The following is an 18,710-nucleotide window of genomic DNA, read 5'->3' as shown; positions in this document are numbered from 1 at the left end:
ATTTAAAACATTTACTTTACTTTCACTCTATTCCACCTATAGTGAAATAACTAATGTGGTATATAAGCTAACCAAAAACAAGCTAAAAAAGAATCTACAATGATAAATTTCATTGAAAACTCACACAAAGAAAAAAAAATCAATTTGGTAAACTAAAATTTCAAGAATACAAAAATATGCAAACTTCAGGTAGAGGTTCACAAAAGAAACATTCAATTAACTTGCATGTAAGTCATCACTGAAACACCAGATATTTAAAATTTAAGTTCCAAGAGAGCATTTTAATAAGATGATGTAGCAAGAAGTAAAGGGCACAATATTTAGTGATATTCTTGCCATAAAATTGGAAAGTACTCTGCTTTGTAATTAAGAGTAATTAATATTCTGTCACAACTACAAATGTCGTATTTTATGTCCTTTCCTCCCCAACTAGGCTGTAAGCGTCTTCAGAGCATCAATACACATATGCACTCACACTGCCTAGAGTAAAAACCTAAATTTTACAACTGCAAAAGAAAACAAAAAACAAAAACCCCAGATGTTTAATCCTGAACTTTCTCTTTTAAATAGTTTCTATTTCCCCGCATTTTTAAATGAGATACTTAAGCCATTTCTGTTACCTTTTGTTGTACTTTTATCTTATGTTGATGAAGCTTTAGGTGGAATTATTTCATGGGAAAAAAATCTAGAAAGGCAGCTTTCATAGGTTTTATTTTTGTTCTTCGCAATGTATTTTTAAAAACTGGTATTAAAGACAGATAAGGAATATGTTCTAACCAGAAAAGATGCTGGGAAATTAATAAATCTTACTTTAAAAAGTATGTTATCTCTCTAACCCTTTTGTTGTGATGCGAGAGAGAGATCGGTCATTAAAGAGGGAAAAATTAAAGTCACAGCGAACAAAAAATACCCATTCCTTCCAAAAAACATGTGGCATACACTGCAACTTACTCATTCATCACTCCACAAAGGAGAATTTTACTACTATTTCTGCAGAGAATCCTGTTTGTGAAATTGTAACACACATCTGTTTGCAGGACAAATACACTCATCTTTTGCTTGAATATACTTCATATATCTTTACTATTAAAATTCTCTTATTTTCACCATACAGACATAAAATCTGGGGGTAGTCTGACAGTTTTTATTTCTCTTTCTAAACACTTTACATTTATCCATTTGGAAATACAAATTTTACAATCTCAAACGGAAGCAAATTTGAAGGCAATACAACCCATTTCCAATAATCCAATCCCACAGGATACTCTCAAATTTCTAGTTAGACATCTACATAAACAAAGATACCAAAAAAGCTTAAAAGTGACAAATACATTCAATGCTCATGTTTTCAGAATACCATTTAGTTGAATATGTTAATGTCAAAGTCACACAGTTTTAGCTATAATATAAAAGGAAGATCTATGTAGACACTTGTTAAAAAACTAAGACAAATGTAATCTACAGCTCTTCAATGAAGTCTCTAAAGTAAGCACTAAGTAAAATTTCAATACAGAGAAGCACCTGTATTTTGAGATAATGTAAGATCAAGCCAATACTAACAGCTCAAATTCTGAGCATTTCTGTTAAAACTTATCTAAGCAAATTTGTTAGCATCAGTATTTCTATGCTCATGGCCAATTCACCTTTTTAGTAAAATTCAAATATGTATCTGATATGGCTCTTTCACAGGCTTTCACATTAATAATCAATTAAAAGAAGTGAATATTGAATTGAAAAAAATTTCAATATACTTTTAGAGATGTGCTTCTATTAACTCAGTGAAACAAAATTCACGTTTCTCTTTTCTGAAAATTTCTCCTTAATGAGAGGAATGGGGATGGAGCGGGCAAAAGAAATAGAAGATTCTGAATATAAGTCAACTCTTATAAATTAAAATTCCTTTTCGCAGTGGCTAAAACATAGTACATGAAAATTCTGTTTATTATAGGTATTTACAAAACTTCCCTTCCTACCACAACATCTGGTAAATTTCCTTCTTTCTACCTGTGGTCACAGTACTTACCTTACCTCATTTTAACTAAAGTCTTTCATTATATTATAAAACAGATACAAGATTGTTGCTCTAGGGCAGTTCACTATAGAAATAAACCTCACCACAGTCAAGGAAAACTCATCTTTGTCCCCCAAATTTCACAAAATGGACATTTCAAAATAAGCTACTTATGTGATTGAGAATTTCCTGTGAGGATTAGAACACCCTACCACAGAAGGCAAATTAGTAAATATGCATAGCATATATGACACACTTACCCCTTTTTGGTTATTAAGTTTTCTTTAAAACAATGCTAACTAAATATTCATTCAAAACATTACTTATTCAGAGTGATCTAATTTACAAACTAAAACAATGGTAGTAAATTTCACACTGAGATGAAGGTGAGAGCAAGGTGACTCACATTGGCACTGAATTTTCTTTTAACAGGGAACATTAATCATTTGTAAACAAAACCCATTCTTAAACCACAGTGAGCAAAAAACACACTATACATCTATTCTCAGGATTACTTCCTACCCTCCTGCCACTTCAGTTAAGATAGCTGTGTAATAAGGTTTTATAAATATTAAAAGAAAACCTGGAGCAAAAGAAGTGAAAACTAGCAAATCCAGATGAAGCACAGCAGTTAGGACATATGGTAGAACACAAACACACACAAGGCTGGATAATATTAGGCAGATCTCAGATGACCTAAGAGTTGCAGAAATAATTTTTAAGTATCATCACCACCAGTATCATTTATTGGATGGTTAAGAGAGCTTAATTTTCACATTGGCCTCAAAGTAACACTAAATCTTAAGGAGCTGAAACACATATAAAAAAACCTTTTTTTATTCTTTTGGCTTTGTTTTTCCTAAATTAATGAAAAACTATAAACTAAGTAAAGAATGCAAACCACCCTAAATCTTGCGCAATAACAACACAACCTGAGATTATGGTATCTATGATTAAGTCTTACAACGAAGTGTAGTTATTTAATCCATTTTCCACACAAGATGCTTAAAATTTTTATCAAAAAAATGGACAATGATTTGAAAATATTAAAACCTCTTTTCAGGGAGAGAAAAAGCATGAATAAAGAGTATATTAAAAAATAATTTGGATTCATTATTTTTTGTACACACACACAAAAAAACCTGAATCATTAACAGAAATTTGCTGTGTGGCATTGTTCCAAACAATAAGAGGAATGCAATCTAAAAGAAAAGAACTGTGAAAATTATTCTTGTAAAAAGTGTACAATTTTAAAACACTGAACTACTTTTGTTTTGCTCAGAGTGGTCTGAGAATAGAGGCAGAAATTACAGAATATGAAATACAAGGTATTTACATATTGAAAATTTACAATACTGATATTCCCATTAAAATATTACCTATTTGAACTTGATACTGAATGCTTTTAGAAAAATTAATACATATTTTAAATGAGAGAATGCAATTAACATTACCAACAGTTCAAACACAAAAAAAATTAAGATGGGACAGACATTAACAGCTTGCCAACATCATTAAGTTTCCAGTTAAGAACTTGCCCTTTTAGCCATTCATCATTTTAATAATAAATTACATTATTGTTTTATTTATATACACGCTTACTGACATTCAAGTTAGCTTCCCAGTTACTTGTACTCCATTTAGTCCATTTAAGATTTACATGAAAGCTCAAAAGGACTCATATTTAAAAACTTCTAAAAAGGTCAACAGACCCTATTATGATAATAATTAAATGTGCAGATAGTTTTCTTATTTGTTTAGAAGTTTTCACTTGAAAATATTTAATCCTAGTCCCCAACCCTGTAAATTCACATCTACATTTGCAATAAATATTGTTTGGTATAGCAAAGGTACAATATTCCAGGATAACAGAATTTTTTGCCCTAGAAATGCTTATGTAAAATTTTGCTTGGATGAAGGCACATAACAATATTACAACTCAATTTTGATTAATGTACAAACAAAACATGGGAATTCTGATATGGTACACATCAGTGATTAAGAAAAAATGTCAACCATAGTTTTCAAGTTAGGAATTCATAGTTAATGTCTGAATGTAATGAAACTCAAGCCATGATATAGTTAGGTGTACCCATTACTAGAATGTAATGTTAGTTACTTCAAAGTTTTAAAATGAACAGTGGACTTTTCAAGGAGTTTACCTGGCTGACTATGCTAGTTTAGCTGAAACCAGGAAGAAAAATCATTTAACGTTGGGTATAATCTGGTTCAGAAGCTCCTTGATGGGCACATCCAATAGTGGAGATGTTTAAAAATGTATGGAAGTTTCATTATCATGCCCTCAATAATTAGAAGCTTGCTGATAACTGGCAAAGTCTAAATAAAGATATAACTCATACACCTGTACCTTACTATAAATGAAATGGCTGATACAGCTAAGCATTTCAAGTAAGTTGGCTAAAATTCACCTTAAGCAACTGATGGATACTGAGAATTTTTTCCTAAAATGGGATTAAGATTTATTCAACCCAAAGGGGAAAAAACTCTATCTTTAAAATTTAGTGTTTAGATGTTTAGTGTTTACATGACAGAACATTTAATTAATCCTTACATCCAAAAGCAGTATTAATTTCAATGAGCTCAGTTTTTTTTTTTTTTTTTTTTTTTTTTTAAAGATTTTATTTATTTATTTGACAGAGAGAAATCACAAGTAGACGGAGATGCAGGCAGAGAGAGAGAGAGGGAAGCAGGCTCCCTGCTGAGCAGAGAGCCCGATGCGGGACTCGATCCCAGGACCCTGAGATCATGACCTGAGCCGAAGGCAGCAGCTTAACCCACTGAGCCACCCAGGCGCCCTCAATGAGCTCAGTTTTAAAGTGAGAGATGTTTTGCTTCATACTAAATGTTTTGGGATTTACATTAAGTTCTATAATACAATACATGGAAAACTATTTTAAAATTCAAGTTTTGATAAATATTTAAGATGCATGTTCAAAATGCTAGGGAAGTATTAAAAATGGCTTTTCACTTCAAATAGCCCATAAAACTGTGAATAAAGTAATAGCTAATGTACCATAAAAATAAGATTTATATGTTTATTTTATAAATAGTATTATTCAAAAAGGATCTCATTTGCTAAGATGTATCTCTTACAGTTAAAGAAACTGCTATTCTGCCACAAAATTACATATACTTGATAGTCTTTGCTTTTGCCCATAACAACTTAAATACTAACAATTACTGTGACTAAATTCAGGGTTTCCCATGATTATGGAAAATAATTATGTAAAATGTAGTTACCTGTAAGGGATCTGTTTAAGCCTAATTTAATTTGGATATACCACCAACATATAAAGAAAAATTATTTGTTTACAGAATATCCTTTGTGTCACATGCACAAGCCTCACAGTGCCCTCCCCCTACTTTTCACATGAATAAATGCTGTTCACAAATATAAAAATAAAAACACGTGAAAATGAAGTATAAACAGACAAATTCCCGCTTTATGAAAAATGTACACAAGAAATAGTTTTAAAATACAGAAAAAAAGACACATGATTATGGTTTATGAATGAAACATCAAAGAAAATTATTTCAAGGTTATTCTAACCTGGGATGCATGATTTGATACAACTTAAAATTCTTAGATATGGAGTACCCTGAATCCATTTTAATTAAGTTTCATATCTTCTTTGCAAATTAAAGGATATGTTTTCTTTTATTTTAAAACAAAAACCAGATGCCAAGAAAAGTATCTTTTCTAAAGAGTAGTTTTTTAAGTACAAAAGCTCTTTCAATGCTGAGAAACCATCCTCCTGTATTATAAGCTATTATAGTGTTAGATTGTCTTAAAAATTTTAGGGAGTCAGTTCAAGGAGGGAAACTTTCAATTTACTTTTACAAGTCCAAGCACTATACATACATATGTGTGTGTGTGTGTGTGTGTGTGTGTTATGAATTAACTTCCCGTATTTTGTATTTCAAATAACATGCAAACTATCTGTATAATTAAGACAATTCCAATTTTCAGATTTTAGAAGTAGACATGAGTCCTCTTGATTGTTTTCTTGCTTTCTAAAGACCATCAACAATCTTAGTTTTAACTCAGCAATACAATATTCAAGGATAAAAGGTCAATTTTTTTTTTACCTGGCATTACTCACCTGTCTTTTGTCTCAGATGTTTCCAGAAGATTAAATTCAGAACAAGTAGTTGGACCACTTAAAATGTAGGTATATACTGTATAAACAATAGCCTTGGAGTTATAATTACTGTTAATAACACATATGCTAAATATAACAGGAACAAGGAATACCCACCTTCTTCTAACGATGACGATACTCGCGCTCTCGGTCCCGTTCTCGGTCCCGATCTCGGTCCCGGTCCCGATGTCTCTCTCGTTCTCTGCTTCTCTCTCTATAATAATCATCATGACGATCTCTACTACGGGATTTATGACGCCGACTCTTTTCTCGTGATCTACTATGGTCCCTCTCTCTTGATCGTTCACGTCTTCTAAAAGAAATTACTGGATTAATGCTCTCTGTAAATGAACAGCAGTGGTTAAAAGTACCCAAGGCAAAAAATTCTTCACAAACCTAGTTTAGACTTAGGATATCCTGAACTACCAATAACGATTTACCAACACACCTATAAGCTTGAACTAGAAATTCCATTTTTAAAAATAGTCACATACCTCCCTCCCGCAAAAAAAAAATTTACCCCCAAACGAAGAACCAGACACACAGGGGCAATACATCTTATCATCTGTAACATGTAATAGCCTAAACCAGACACATAGTAACTGAACAAAAAACAGAAAGATAAAGGAGAAAAAGTTTCAAAAACATGTTGTTTCAAACTAAAGATTGTACAGAAGGTAGTTTCTTAGACATAAAAGTCATGAAATTATGAAACTTAAATACATAAAAATTACCATCAAGAGGTGACCTAAGCCTATCAATTTTATAATTGATAAACATATCAATTTTACATTTATAACTATCCCAAACATGATTGTTCATGAGTCCCACTCCACTAAGAAACTTTCTTATATATGTTTGCTGCAGGGGGTGTGTGGTGGAGACCTGGGGGGCATGGTGGGAAGCAGAGTTCAAAACTTAGTTCAAAAGTTATGACTTGTGAGTTCAAAACTCACAAGTTCAAAACTTATGACCACCAGAAAACACTGGGATATAATTCACATTGTTACTCAATAAAAAGAATTATTTCATGAGCTGCCTTCAAAAATAAAACAAGGGCACCTGGGTGGCTCAGTCAGTTAAGTGTCTGCCTTCGGCTCAGGTCATGATCCCAGGGTCCTAAGTCCCAAATCAAGCTCCTGCTCAGCGGGGAGTCTGCTTCTCTCTCTCCCTGCCTTTCCTCCTGCTTGTGCACACGCTCTCCATCAAATAAATAAAATCTTTAAAAACAAAACAAAAAAACCCCCAAACCAAACAAAAACAAAAACCAGGTAATTTAACTGAAATATATTGCTTAAAATACTTTTAGAAATTCTTCTAAATTTTTCACAATTCTGGACTTTAAGCTCTATTACAAAGCTATAATCATCAAGACAGTATGGGTACTGGCACAAAAACAGACACAAAGATCAATGGAACAGAATAGAAAACCCGGAAACGGACCCTCAACTCTAAGACCAACTAATATTTGACAGCAGGAAAGAATATCCAGTGGAAAAAAATCTCTTCAACAAATGGTGTTGGGAAAACTGGACAACCACATGCACAAGAATGAAACAGGATCACCCCCCCCTTCCAAAAAGCTTTTCTTTATTTAAGAGAGAGACAGCGACATGCACAAAAGCATGACAGAGAGGCAGAGACAGAGGGAGAAGCAGACACCCTGCTAAGCAGGGAGCCCAATGCAGGACTCAGTCCCAACACCCAGAGATTATGACCTGAGCTTAAGGCAGCTGCTTAACCAACTGGGCCACCCAGGCACCCCTGAAACTGGACCATTTCCTTGCACCATACACAAAAACAGACTCAAAATGGATTGAAGACCTAAATGTGAGACAAGAATCCATCAAAATCCTAGAAGAGAACACAGGTAGCCACCTCTTCCACCCTGACTGCAGCAACTTCTTACTAGACACATCTCCAAAGGCAAGGGAAACAAAGGCAAAAATGAACTACTGGGGCTTCATCAAAATAAAAAGCTTTTGCACAGCAAAGGAAACAGCTGACAAAACCAAAAGACAACCGACAGAATGGGAGAAAATATTTGCAAATGTCTTATCAGATAAAGGGCTAATATCCAAAAATCTATAAAGACCTTATCAAACTCAACACTCAAAGAATAATCCAATCAAGAAATGGGCAGAAGACATGAACAGTTCTCCAAAGAAGACATCAAAATGGCCAAAAGACACATGAAACATCTCTCAGCATCAGGGAAATACAAATTAAAACCACAATGAGATACCACCTCACACCGGTGAGAATGGCTAAAATTAACAAGTCAGGAAAACGACAGATGCTGGCGAGGATGGGGAGAAAGGGGAACCCTCCTACACTGTTGGTGGGAATGCAAGCTGGTGCAGCCACTCTAGAAAACAGTATGGAGGTTCCCCAAAAAGTTGAAAATAGAGCTACCCTATGACCCAGCAATTGCACTACTGGGTATTTATCCCCAAATACAAATGTAGTGATCTGAAGGGGCACGTGCACCCCAATGTTTATAGGAGCAATGTCCACAATAGCCAAACTATGGAAAGAGCCCAAATGTCCATCGACAGATGACTGGATAAAGGTGTTTGTGTGTGTGTGTGTAATGGAATATTACAAAGCCATCAAAAAACAAAATCCTGCCATTGCAATTACCTGGATGGAACTAGAGGGTCTTATGCTAAGCGAAATAAGTCAGTAAGAGAAAGACAACTATCATATAATCTCACTGATATGTGGAATTTAAGAAATAAGGCAGAGGATCAGAAGGAAAAAAAGGGAAAAAATGAAACAAGACAAAACCAGAGAGGCAGACAACCATAAGACTTTTAATCATAGGAGACAAACTGAGGGTTGCTGGAGGGGAAAGAGGTGGAGGGACAGGGTCACTACGTGATGGATATTAAGGAGAGCAAGTGATATAATGAGCACCAGGTAGTATATAAGACTGATAAATCACAGGTCTGTACCTCTGAAACCAATACATTATACATTAATTAATTGAATTTAAATTTTAAAAATGTAAAAAAAAAAAAAAAAAGGAAAGAAAGAAATCCTGCCAAATTCTGAAATTCACAATAGGGAAGTTAACAACTGCCCGTAAGCTGAAATACCTAGAAATTCTTACTTAGTAGGGCTTAAAAAATTTAAAAGAAGACTATGTAAGGTATGGTCTTCAGCTATGACAAATTTGTTCAGATACAAAAATCCTTACTTACACTGGGTCAGAAAGGTACTAATTAGAAAGCTAAGGACCATGACAAAGACAGGGTCCTTTCCCTTAACTTAATTAAGATTCTAACACCAGATAAAGTATACTGTAGATAGATCTATGAATATCATATACAGATTAAAGATCTACTTTTCAAAATATGTAAAATTTCAAAGTTAGCTATAATACTAAAAAAAGGAACTACCTAATTAGAAAACTAAGAATAGACATTAACTTCCTTGTTCTAAATATTTATTTAGCACCTGTTCTGTACCAAACACTATTTAGTCATTAGAAATACTACAGTTAACAGGACAGGTAAGGCCTCTTCCGTCTTCCAACATGTATGTATTCTAGTGAAAAGAAATGTGCAGTAACAATAAAGAATAGGGGCAGCTGGGTGGCTCAGTCAATTAAGGGTCCAACTCTTGGTTTTGGCTCAGGTTGTGATCTCAGGGTTATTAGAATGAGCCCCATGTCAGGTTCTGTGCTCAACACCGAGCCCGCCTGGGATTCTTTCCCTTTTCTTCTTCCTCCCCCTCAAATAAACAAACAAATAAATAAATGAATAAATAAAATCTTTTTAAAAAAAGACTCCAGTAAGTACTGTGACTACGGTAAATACTATGAAAGAAATAAAAAGAACATGACATAATAACCTGGGAGAAGACTTCTTCTAGAAGTTAGATTGAGTTAAAGCATAGATAATAAGAAGTGAGCTATGTGAAGAGCCAGGGAAAAGGGTTCCCAGCAGAAGGAATATCAGGTATAAAGACACTGAGGTATTTAAGTATTAATGGATCAAAAGGAAGAGAAGAGACACCACCACCATGACTAGAGAATAGTGGGCAAGGGGTGAGGTACACAATGAGGCTAAAAAGACAGGCAGGTATCACACACTGCCCTCAATGTTTAGAGTCTTATTCTAAGAATAACCGGAAACCTTTGAAGGGCTTTAAAAACAAGCAAACACCTTACATTTGATTCAATGTAAGAAGAAAAAAAAATCAATAATAGCTATTGCATAAACAGTAATAAGTAAAATCAAAGTCCTATGTTAAAGTCCCAAACACATTATTATTTTTTTTTTTGTAAAATAACAGTTTTAAATAGACATGAGACAGGAAAGTTTTACCTTGATCCAGAACCATAAGACTTGGATTCAATTCCATGAAGGCAATCTTGCAAAGAGCTAATAAGAACTTTGCAACGATCATCAGCAGATACTTTGGATTGTTTAATTAAAGAAATTGCAGTTACCAATGTCTCAATAGCACTCCCATAATCACCTAAGAGGGAAAGGAGAGACTGAAATCAAAGAAATTGTTTCCAAAATACCATCTAATCATTTGGAGGAAGAGTAATAAATCATTTTATAAAAGAACAAAATAACTGCAGAAGATGTCTTAATTTTTTCAGTGTTTCACCATTTGGAAAAACGTTTTATGTGCATGAAATTAGCACAATTTGTTATTATTATTATTGCTGTGTAAAGCAGGTTATTAATTTGTAAATATGAGAGTCAAATTTAAGCCATTAAATGTAAAGACTAAAATTTAAATCTATACCTAAAAATTTAAAATTATGGATTTTTTTCATTACTTTGACACATAGTTCCCTTCAATGTCTTTTAAATAAACACAGATATGATTTGGGAATATGAATATAAATACTAAATGCAAATGACCAATCTTCAAGATTGCACATAGTTTTAGGCCATTCCTGATAACATAAATAAGAAATATTAATACAGAAATACACAAACCAGCACTGGCATCAGACACAGCTCTTGAAATAGCACTGCTTGAGATTGCCCTATTTCTATTCATGATTTCTTCAAACTCAGCTTCACTCAATGGCGTTCTTGCAGTATCCATTTCCCTGTAAAATAAATATAAACCTTAAATTGCACTCAACAAATTTTCCAAGTTAGTCAGAACAGTATTAAACAACTCATACTAGTTGCTTTTGACAAATGCCTCAGAGCTAGCAGTTATTTTTCCCGAGGGAAGCACACTATTTATCCTACAAAGAGAGTAAGTCTAAGCAAAATTCTCTTACTCCACTATCTTTCAGCTGAAATAAAGTAGCAACTTAGAAACTTTGCCTTTTGGAGGCCAGAGATAATGTATTTACATATCTACAATAAAATATTTTTCAGAGTCATACAAAAAGAAGACACAATAAATTGTTCTGATGAATATATATATAGCATAAAAGTTATATATTATTATTATCTTCTATTTATATATATTTTTAAATGGTGACAACAAAAAATACAGGCCTACACAATTAAGGAGTTTGGTGACATTTATGTTTGGATCCTCTAGGCACAGGGCCCAACTTACAACAGAAGGATAACAAATCTGATTAATGAATAGAAATTCAGATGTGGACAAGATCTTAGACCATCTTGTTTACCACTGAATCCCTGGAAGAGTATCAGGCAAATAAAAGATAGTAAGTGTAAACTGTTGAAAAAAATGGATTAAGTGCCAAAATTTTCTAAAGCTACTTGACAACTTTAAAACTACATGTAAATTATGTGTCAACTATATTTCAATTAAAAAAAAAAACCTGTACATGTACAGTACAGGAAAAGGAAAGTCCTGCCATCTGAGTTACCAGTTACTAACTACGACACTGAGTTGAGGGACACACTAGTAGTTCATTCCAATGAAAGGAGGAAACAGTTAATCTAACTTTTTGCATGCTTTTAAAATATTACTGTTATTACCCAAACTTTATAAACATCCTGAGCAAGTTACAAGTTGTTCAAAATATAGGTGTAATTTCAACTAAATGCCACGACTTGTGCCAATTCTATCCCTCTTAAAAATAAAATCCCTTATTAAAATAATGAGTTTTCTCTAATTTTTGATAAAAAATTAGTCATTAATAACCATCCCCACCATTCTTGAAAACCTAATACTGCAGAAATTCTGTTATGTTAGGAAAAGGATATGAAACTCAAATTTTAAACAGTCAAACCAAGTCATGTAACCCACTCTTATATTCTAATTGTGAACATTTAATATGAAGTCACTCACTGGAATTAAAGTGAACAGAAGTTATATACTAGTTCAACAGTTCTAACAGTTTTCTAAAGAAAACAGCATTTTAAATAAAAGATTTATTTATCTGAGAGAGAGAGAGCACAAGTGGGTGGGGGTGGGTCAGACAGAGAAGGAGAAGCAGACTCCCCACTGAGCAGAGAGCTCAACTTCAAACTCGAACTCAAACCCTGAGATCATGACCCGAGTCAAAGGCAGACACCTATCCAACTGAGCCACCCAGCTGCCCCAAAACAGCATTGTTGACAGTCAAATAGATACAACCTCTAAAAAAAGATAATGGTCAATGAGTTTTGCTTACAATATCAAAGTTATTGCCACGTGTCTGTGTAACTGCATGGAATTAGGCAGAACCTCAAATCCATTCTTTCAGGATGTTATCAGACAAAATGAAATACAAAGTAGTTTAACAGTGATAGTTTAAAAATATAAGCTCAGAAGAAATTAAAGGGGCAAATTCAAATAGTTCTTGGAGAGTAGAAACCTAGCTCTCTAATTATGTTTTGAATATGGACAGTTTTTAAATGACTTTCAAAGGGCGCTAAGAGATCACTTACTTCAATAGTGATTTCCACTGAGCTCTTCTTCAAGCATCACCATTACTTATTCTAATTTCCATAAAAACTTTTTTACAAACCCAAATATACTTGTAAAGCACTGAATATTTCCATTTTAATTAAAAGTTGGTAATTTGCTACTCAGGACTCCTGATCAGCATGAGCTAATCAATAGTACTTATATAACAAACTGATCTATCTAATTCCTAAAATGAAGAAACTTTAGTGCTCTGTGTAGTATCCCCAATGGTAAACTGAGATTCATTTTACCATCTTGTAAGTAGTTTATGGATCCCATTTCTCACTTAAATTATCTTTATTAACCTCTTTTAACTTAAAAAATAATGAAAATGAATCCCCAGAATTTAGTGACTTGCTCTAAATCATGCAGCTTTATCAAGTGGCAGAAGTGGATTACTCCCAAAGCTGTTTTGTATGTCTTTCACCATATGATATTGCCTCTTCTAATGAGAGAATATAATACAAAATATTAAATACCTGGGGAAAAGGCCATAATTTAAAAAAACAAACAAAAACCTTGGTGATGAGAGTGTGGAGTATCTTTCATCAAACAAATACACCAAGTCTACTGTCATAGATACATATAACTTACCTTCCAGGAGGCCCATAGTCACCCCTATCATATGGTGGGGGTCGGCCATATGGATCTGTTGGTGGTGGACCCCGGCTATCTGATGTAGGCATGCCGCTGTTAGTCGGTGGAGGAAAGAAAGCTGGATTCACATGTGGAGCTGGTGGTGGGGCACCTGGAGGTGGTCCAGGAAGATGCGGAGGAGGAGCAAGTGTAAGGGGTGGCCCAAGAGGGCCAGGTGGGCGAGGTGGAAAAGGGCCTGGAGGTGGAGGTGGTCCCTGCTGTGGAGGTGGTGGACCAGGAGGGGGGCCGTAGCCTGGAACTGGAGGTGGAGGGCCGGGAGGAAGCGGACCCAATGGAGGCTGCCCAAAAGGTTGTCCAGGAAAAAGAACTGGTGGTGGAGGGCGATCTCCTCGATTAGGAGGCCCAGCTAAAGGAGGAGGCAGAACCTGACCAGGAGGTGGAGGACCCGGTGGACCAGGTGGGCCTGGAGGACCTAAGGGTGGACGTGGTGGAGTCTGTCCAGCTATAGAATAAAGGAGAGAAGAGAGGAGAGGAGAGAGGGGAGAGAGAGAGAGAGAGAGAGAGAGAAAAGAACACTTCAATAAGGTATTGTAACCTTTATGCCAAGAATATACTTTTAAAGCACAACTCATAGACCAAGATTCTTTCTCTTTAAATGAAACCCATATGGTAAATGCTACACTAACAACTATAGAAGTGCGGTATATCTTTACAAATTTAACTAGTTCAATTTATGCTTAAGAAAAATTATTGAAACAAAAAACGTTAATAAAGAAGATTACAATGCTTAGAGATAGTTTCCATCTTTCAGCGTACACACATTTCTTACAGTGAAATCACCCACCTTATATTCTACTCTGATGCCAAGCTAGAAAGTGAAACAAGGAAAAATGGTCTTGAAAGGATTTTTTAAGAGGTAAGAAAATAAGACGGATGTAAATATTCTATATATAAGTCAAGCAAGTTTGGAGAAAAATAAAGACCTTTTAGGCCAAAAATGGGTATTTCCTCTATGCTGTGCCCCATATGCCATGGAATCCTAGTTTCCAGGAACAAAGGCCGAGTTCCTTTAACAAGATGCTTGATCAAATTTCCTGGATTCCAAAAATAGCATAACAAGGAGAGTAAGTCACATTAATAATGCATTACTTGAAAAAGAGAGAAAAGGAAAAGAGGTATTAAGGTAGACACATTTTATCCATGGTAATTTAAGAAAAATTTTACCTGGAAAAGGTGGGGGTGGCCCTCCTGGTCCTGCTGGTCCAGGAAATCTGTCCCCACCGGGAACAGCCCCTGGAAAACGGCCCCGTCCTCTACCACCTTGTGGAAATGCTGCACGTGAACTGCCTCCTGGAGGACCAGCTTTACCTTCCCCAGACATTTGTCCTGATTGTGTAGCTGCAAATATCCAAATACTCATAAATAGCATTTATTAAAATAGTCCTCTGAAATGTAACCACTGCTATTAGAAACAACTCTATTTCAAAGTTCACGTATGCTATAGGCTAACTTGCGGATGTCTTGGGCCTGTCCACACTACATGAGGAAATACTGGTTAGAAAACATTCACATCGAGTCTCAAAGTATCCAGACTTAAATGTGTTTCCAGTAAGTAAATATGAGTTAATTTCAAAATACCAGTACTCTACAGCAGCCAAGACTAAAATTCTCCCAATAGAAATCTGAATTTCAGGAAGCATATATTATTTTTTATCCTATTCTTCAGTTAAGTCTTAAGTGCTAAGGCATTAAAAGAAAAACCACCACTTGAATTTCTGTTAACTGCATGATCATCCACTAGATCTGTTTAAGTGACAGCATTCATTAAGTGTGTAAAGGCAAATCTTTCCTTTATTCACTTAACCAAGTGAGGGAAGGTCTTGGTGCTAAGCAGAAAATCAACAAATATTTTCTGATTACCAGTGGCTTCTTCCCCACCACAATACATATCCACGTAAGTTCCCTTCAATCTAAGGATTAGAATGTAGTTTCTTTCTCTAGGATGAGAATGACAGGACAAGAATGGAAGGGCTATAGAACCTGCACACTGTTGTAGAATACTGGGTCTGAGACATATAGTTTTCAGTACACAGGACCATAGTCATAAACCAGACTTAAAACCAAAGGATGGGCTTTCTAAGATGGATTCTCCAATGAAGTATTAAGATGACTTCTCTAGTGTAGTATCTAACAAATACTAGCAACATTGGTTAAAATGCACATCTTTGAATAAAGGCCTCTGAGGGATTGCTTACTTTTCCTGGACTGCATTTCAAATTGACTCAGGAACTGTTTATTGCATGGAGTTACAACAGGATTCTGACCATGAAGTTCTCTTTTAGGCAACAGATCCATTAACTTTTTTGAGGATGCTTCAGATCCAACACCAACAAGGGCAAACCTAAAAGATGTTTAAAGGAGTGAGAGTAGGTGGGGAGAGATTAAAAAACTACTGTTAAGGAAATGATGTGCATTTACCTTTATCTAAGAAAAATGAAAATATTTCTTAAATTAAAAATATGCAAGCTCACTCTTGCATCTTTAACTTTTTCAAAATATTAACATACTATATACCTCACTCATTTAAAAAGTGTACAATCCAGTGGGTTGTTTCCCCCCCCATATATTCAGAGTTTTACAACCATTACCACAAGCAATTTTAGAGCATTTTCAATATCTCAAAATCAAACTCCATAATCATTAGCTGTCACTCCATTTCCTTCCATCCCCCAACCCTAGGAAACCACTAATTCACTTTGTGTCTCTATGAATTTGCCTATTCTGGACATTTCATATATATGAAATTATACATATATATTTCATATATATGAAATTATATGTGGTCCTTTGTGATTAGCTTCTTTCACTTAGCATAATGTCTTCAAGGGTTATGCATGCTATAGCATGGCTCATTACTTAATGTCTTTTTATAGCTGAGGAGTATTTCATATGGATATAGCACATTTAAAAAAAGATCCCATCAGTTGACAGACATTTGGGTTGTTTCATTTCTTGGTTATTATGAATAATGCCACTGTGAAAAGACGCCCAACATCACTAACTATCAGGGCAATGTAAATCAAAACCACAATGAGATGCTGTTTCATATCCACTAGGATGGCTATAATCAAAAAGATAAAAAGTACTGATGAGGATGTGGAGAAATTTAAAACTTCATACACTACTGACAGGCATGTAAAATGGTATAGTTACTTTCATAAATCATGTGGCAATTCCTTCAAAGGTTAAATACAGAGTTAACATATAGTCCAATAATTCCACTATTGAGTATATATAAACACACACACCTAACAGAACTGAATATGTGTTCATACAAAACTGGTAAAAGAATATTCATAGGGGCATTATTGACAATAGCAAAAGTAGAAACAACCCTAATGTCTATCAAATGATGGATGGAATAAATAAAGATGTAGTATATCCGTATGGTATTCAGCCATAAAAAGAATACTGATATATTCTACAACATGGCTGAATCTTGAAAACATTATGCTAAGTAAAAGTCAGCCACGAAGGACCACATACTACGATTCTATTTATATGAAATGTTTAGAATAAGAAAACCATAGAAATAAACTGTTAATGGGTACACAATTTCTTCTGGGGATGATGAAATGTTCCGCAATTAGACAGTGATAATAAATATACTAAAAACCATCAGACTGAACATTTTATTTTTTATCTATTTTTTAAAAGATTTTTATTTATTGGCCAGAGAGAGGGGGAGAAAGTGTGTGCACGTACAAGCAGGGGGAGCAGCAGGCAGAGGGAGAAGCAGGATCCCCACTGAGCAAGCACCTCTATGTAGGACTCAATCCTCGGACCCTGGGATCATGACCTGAGCTGAAGGCAGACACTTAACTGAGCCAACAAGGCGTCTCAGACTGAACATTTTTAAAAGGTAAATTTTATGGATGTGAATTATATCTCAATTAAGAAAAATAAATTTAAAAAAGAAAAAAGAGAAAAAAAAACCCCAAATGGCTACCAATTTCATACAGTTATAGGATACTCTAAATTATTCTCAGAAGGGCTCTTAGGAGCTCTTCCTAATGTTCAAAATGGCCCTTTAACTAGATCCCTTATTCTAGTTGACAAATTCTACTGTGTGAATCAAGATTATCTTGGGTCACAACACTCAGAAACAATTTAATGAATTCATTAATTTAACAAACATTTATAGAACACCACCACCTATATCCCAGACCCAATCCAGGGCTAGGGAACAAGAAGTGATCAAAACAAAACCCTTCCTCTCATAGACGTTACGATCTAATGGGAGACAAGACCAATTGGGAAAATACACTATAATAAAGAAAAAACAAAACAGAGTGAAAGGAGCAGAAAGTAGTATTTTGCATAGAATGATGAGGAAAGAGAACTCTGTCAACAGAGGCCTGAATGAAGTGAAAGAGAGCCATGTGGATATTTGGGGGTAAAACCAACCAAGAATAAGATATTATTGGTATAAAAATCCTACGTAGGAATATCTGAAGAACAGCAGAGATAAATGTGGCTGAAACAGTATAAAGGCGGCAAAGAATGGTGTAGGATCTAAGGTCAGACATGTGAACAGATCACACAGTGCCTTTCTAGGGCACAGTTAAGATTCTGTCTTTTACTCTATGAGAGGGGACCATTAGAAGAAGATCTGAGCAGACAAATATTGATGTCACTTTTTTCCAGTGTTTACATTGTGCAGTAACATAAGCTGCAGGGGATTTAGGGTGAAAGCAAGAACATCAGGCTATTACAAAAGTTCAGTAAGAGATAATAGTGGGTCAGGACCAGGTAATATAAGTGAAGTTCGTAAGAAGTGCTTAGATACCCCATATATTTACAAAATATTCTTAATGTAAACTGATACTCTGAACATAAAGCAGACTAAGGCATATTCCTTATTATTTTGCATCTAGCAATTTATCTTAAAAAAATCCAAAATCTGCTCCTAAAAGTTTATATATAGTGATGCCTCTGTAGTATTATTTATAGTAAGCCTGAAAACCCAAATAACCAAAAATAAGAATGGTAAAATAAATTACTGTAGCACACAAGGTATGATGGAAAGA

At 34.8% G+C, this 18,710-nt stretch overlaps 1 protein-coding gene across 5 annotated transcripts in view; it reads right to left on the bottom strand.

Annotated features, from left to right (window-relative positions):
• CPSF6 (cleavage and polyadenylation specific factor 6) overlaps positions 1 to 18,710 on the bottom strand; it is a 34,602-nt gene that overhangs the window by 5,500 nt on the left and 10,392 nt on the right. Inside the window, exons 4-11 of one of the 5 annotated variants that reach the window (XM_045073374.1) lie at positions 15,876 to 16,021; positions 14,845 to 15,018; positions 14,604 to 14,714; positions 13,618 to 14,122; positions 11,139 to 11,254; positions 10,509 to 10,662; positions 6,292 to 6,487; positions 4,782 to 6,211 (exon numbers count right to left, since the gene is read on the bottom strand). In XM_045073374.1, coding sequence (XP_044929309.1) covers positions 6,298 to 6,487; positions 10,509 to 10,662; positions 11,139 to 11,254; positions 13,618 to 14,122; positions 14,604 to 14,714; positions 14,845 to 15,018; positions 15,876 to 16,021 — 1,396 coding nt within the window. In that variant the 3' untranslated portion in view covers positions 4,782 to 6,211; positions 6,292 to 6,297. Of the gene's footprint in view, positions 1 to 4,781; positions 6,212 to 6,291; positions 6,488 to 10,508; positions 10,663 to 11,138; positions 11,255 to 13,617; positions 14,123 to 14,603; positions 14,715 to 14,844; positions 15,019 to 15,875; positions 16,022 to 18,710 lie in introns of those variants that run through there. The other 4 variants (XM_045073373.1, XM_045073375.1, XM_045073376.1 and 1 more) reach the window with 4 other exon arrangements.

Source organism: Mustela putorius, unplaced genomic scaffold, assembly GCF_011764305.1.
Source record: "Mustela putorius furo isolate JIRA1106 unplaced genomic scaffold, ASM1176430v1.1 tig00537227_pilon_pilon_pilon, whole genome shotgun sequence".
Taxonomy (NCBI): domain Eukaryota; kingdom Metazoa; phylum Chordata; class Mammalia; order Carnivora; family Mustelidae; genus Mustela; species Mustela putorius.
Note: the sequence above shows the minus strand (reverse complement) of the source record. Positions and strands in the feature narration are given on the sequence as shown.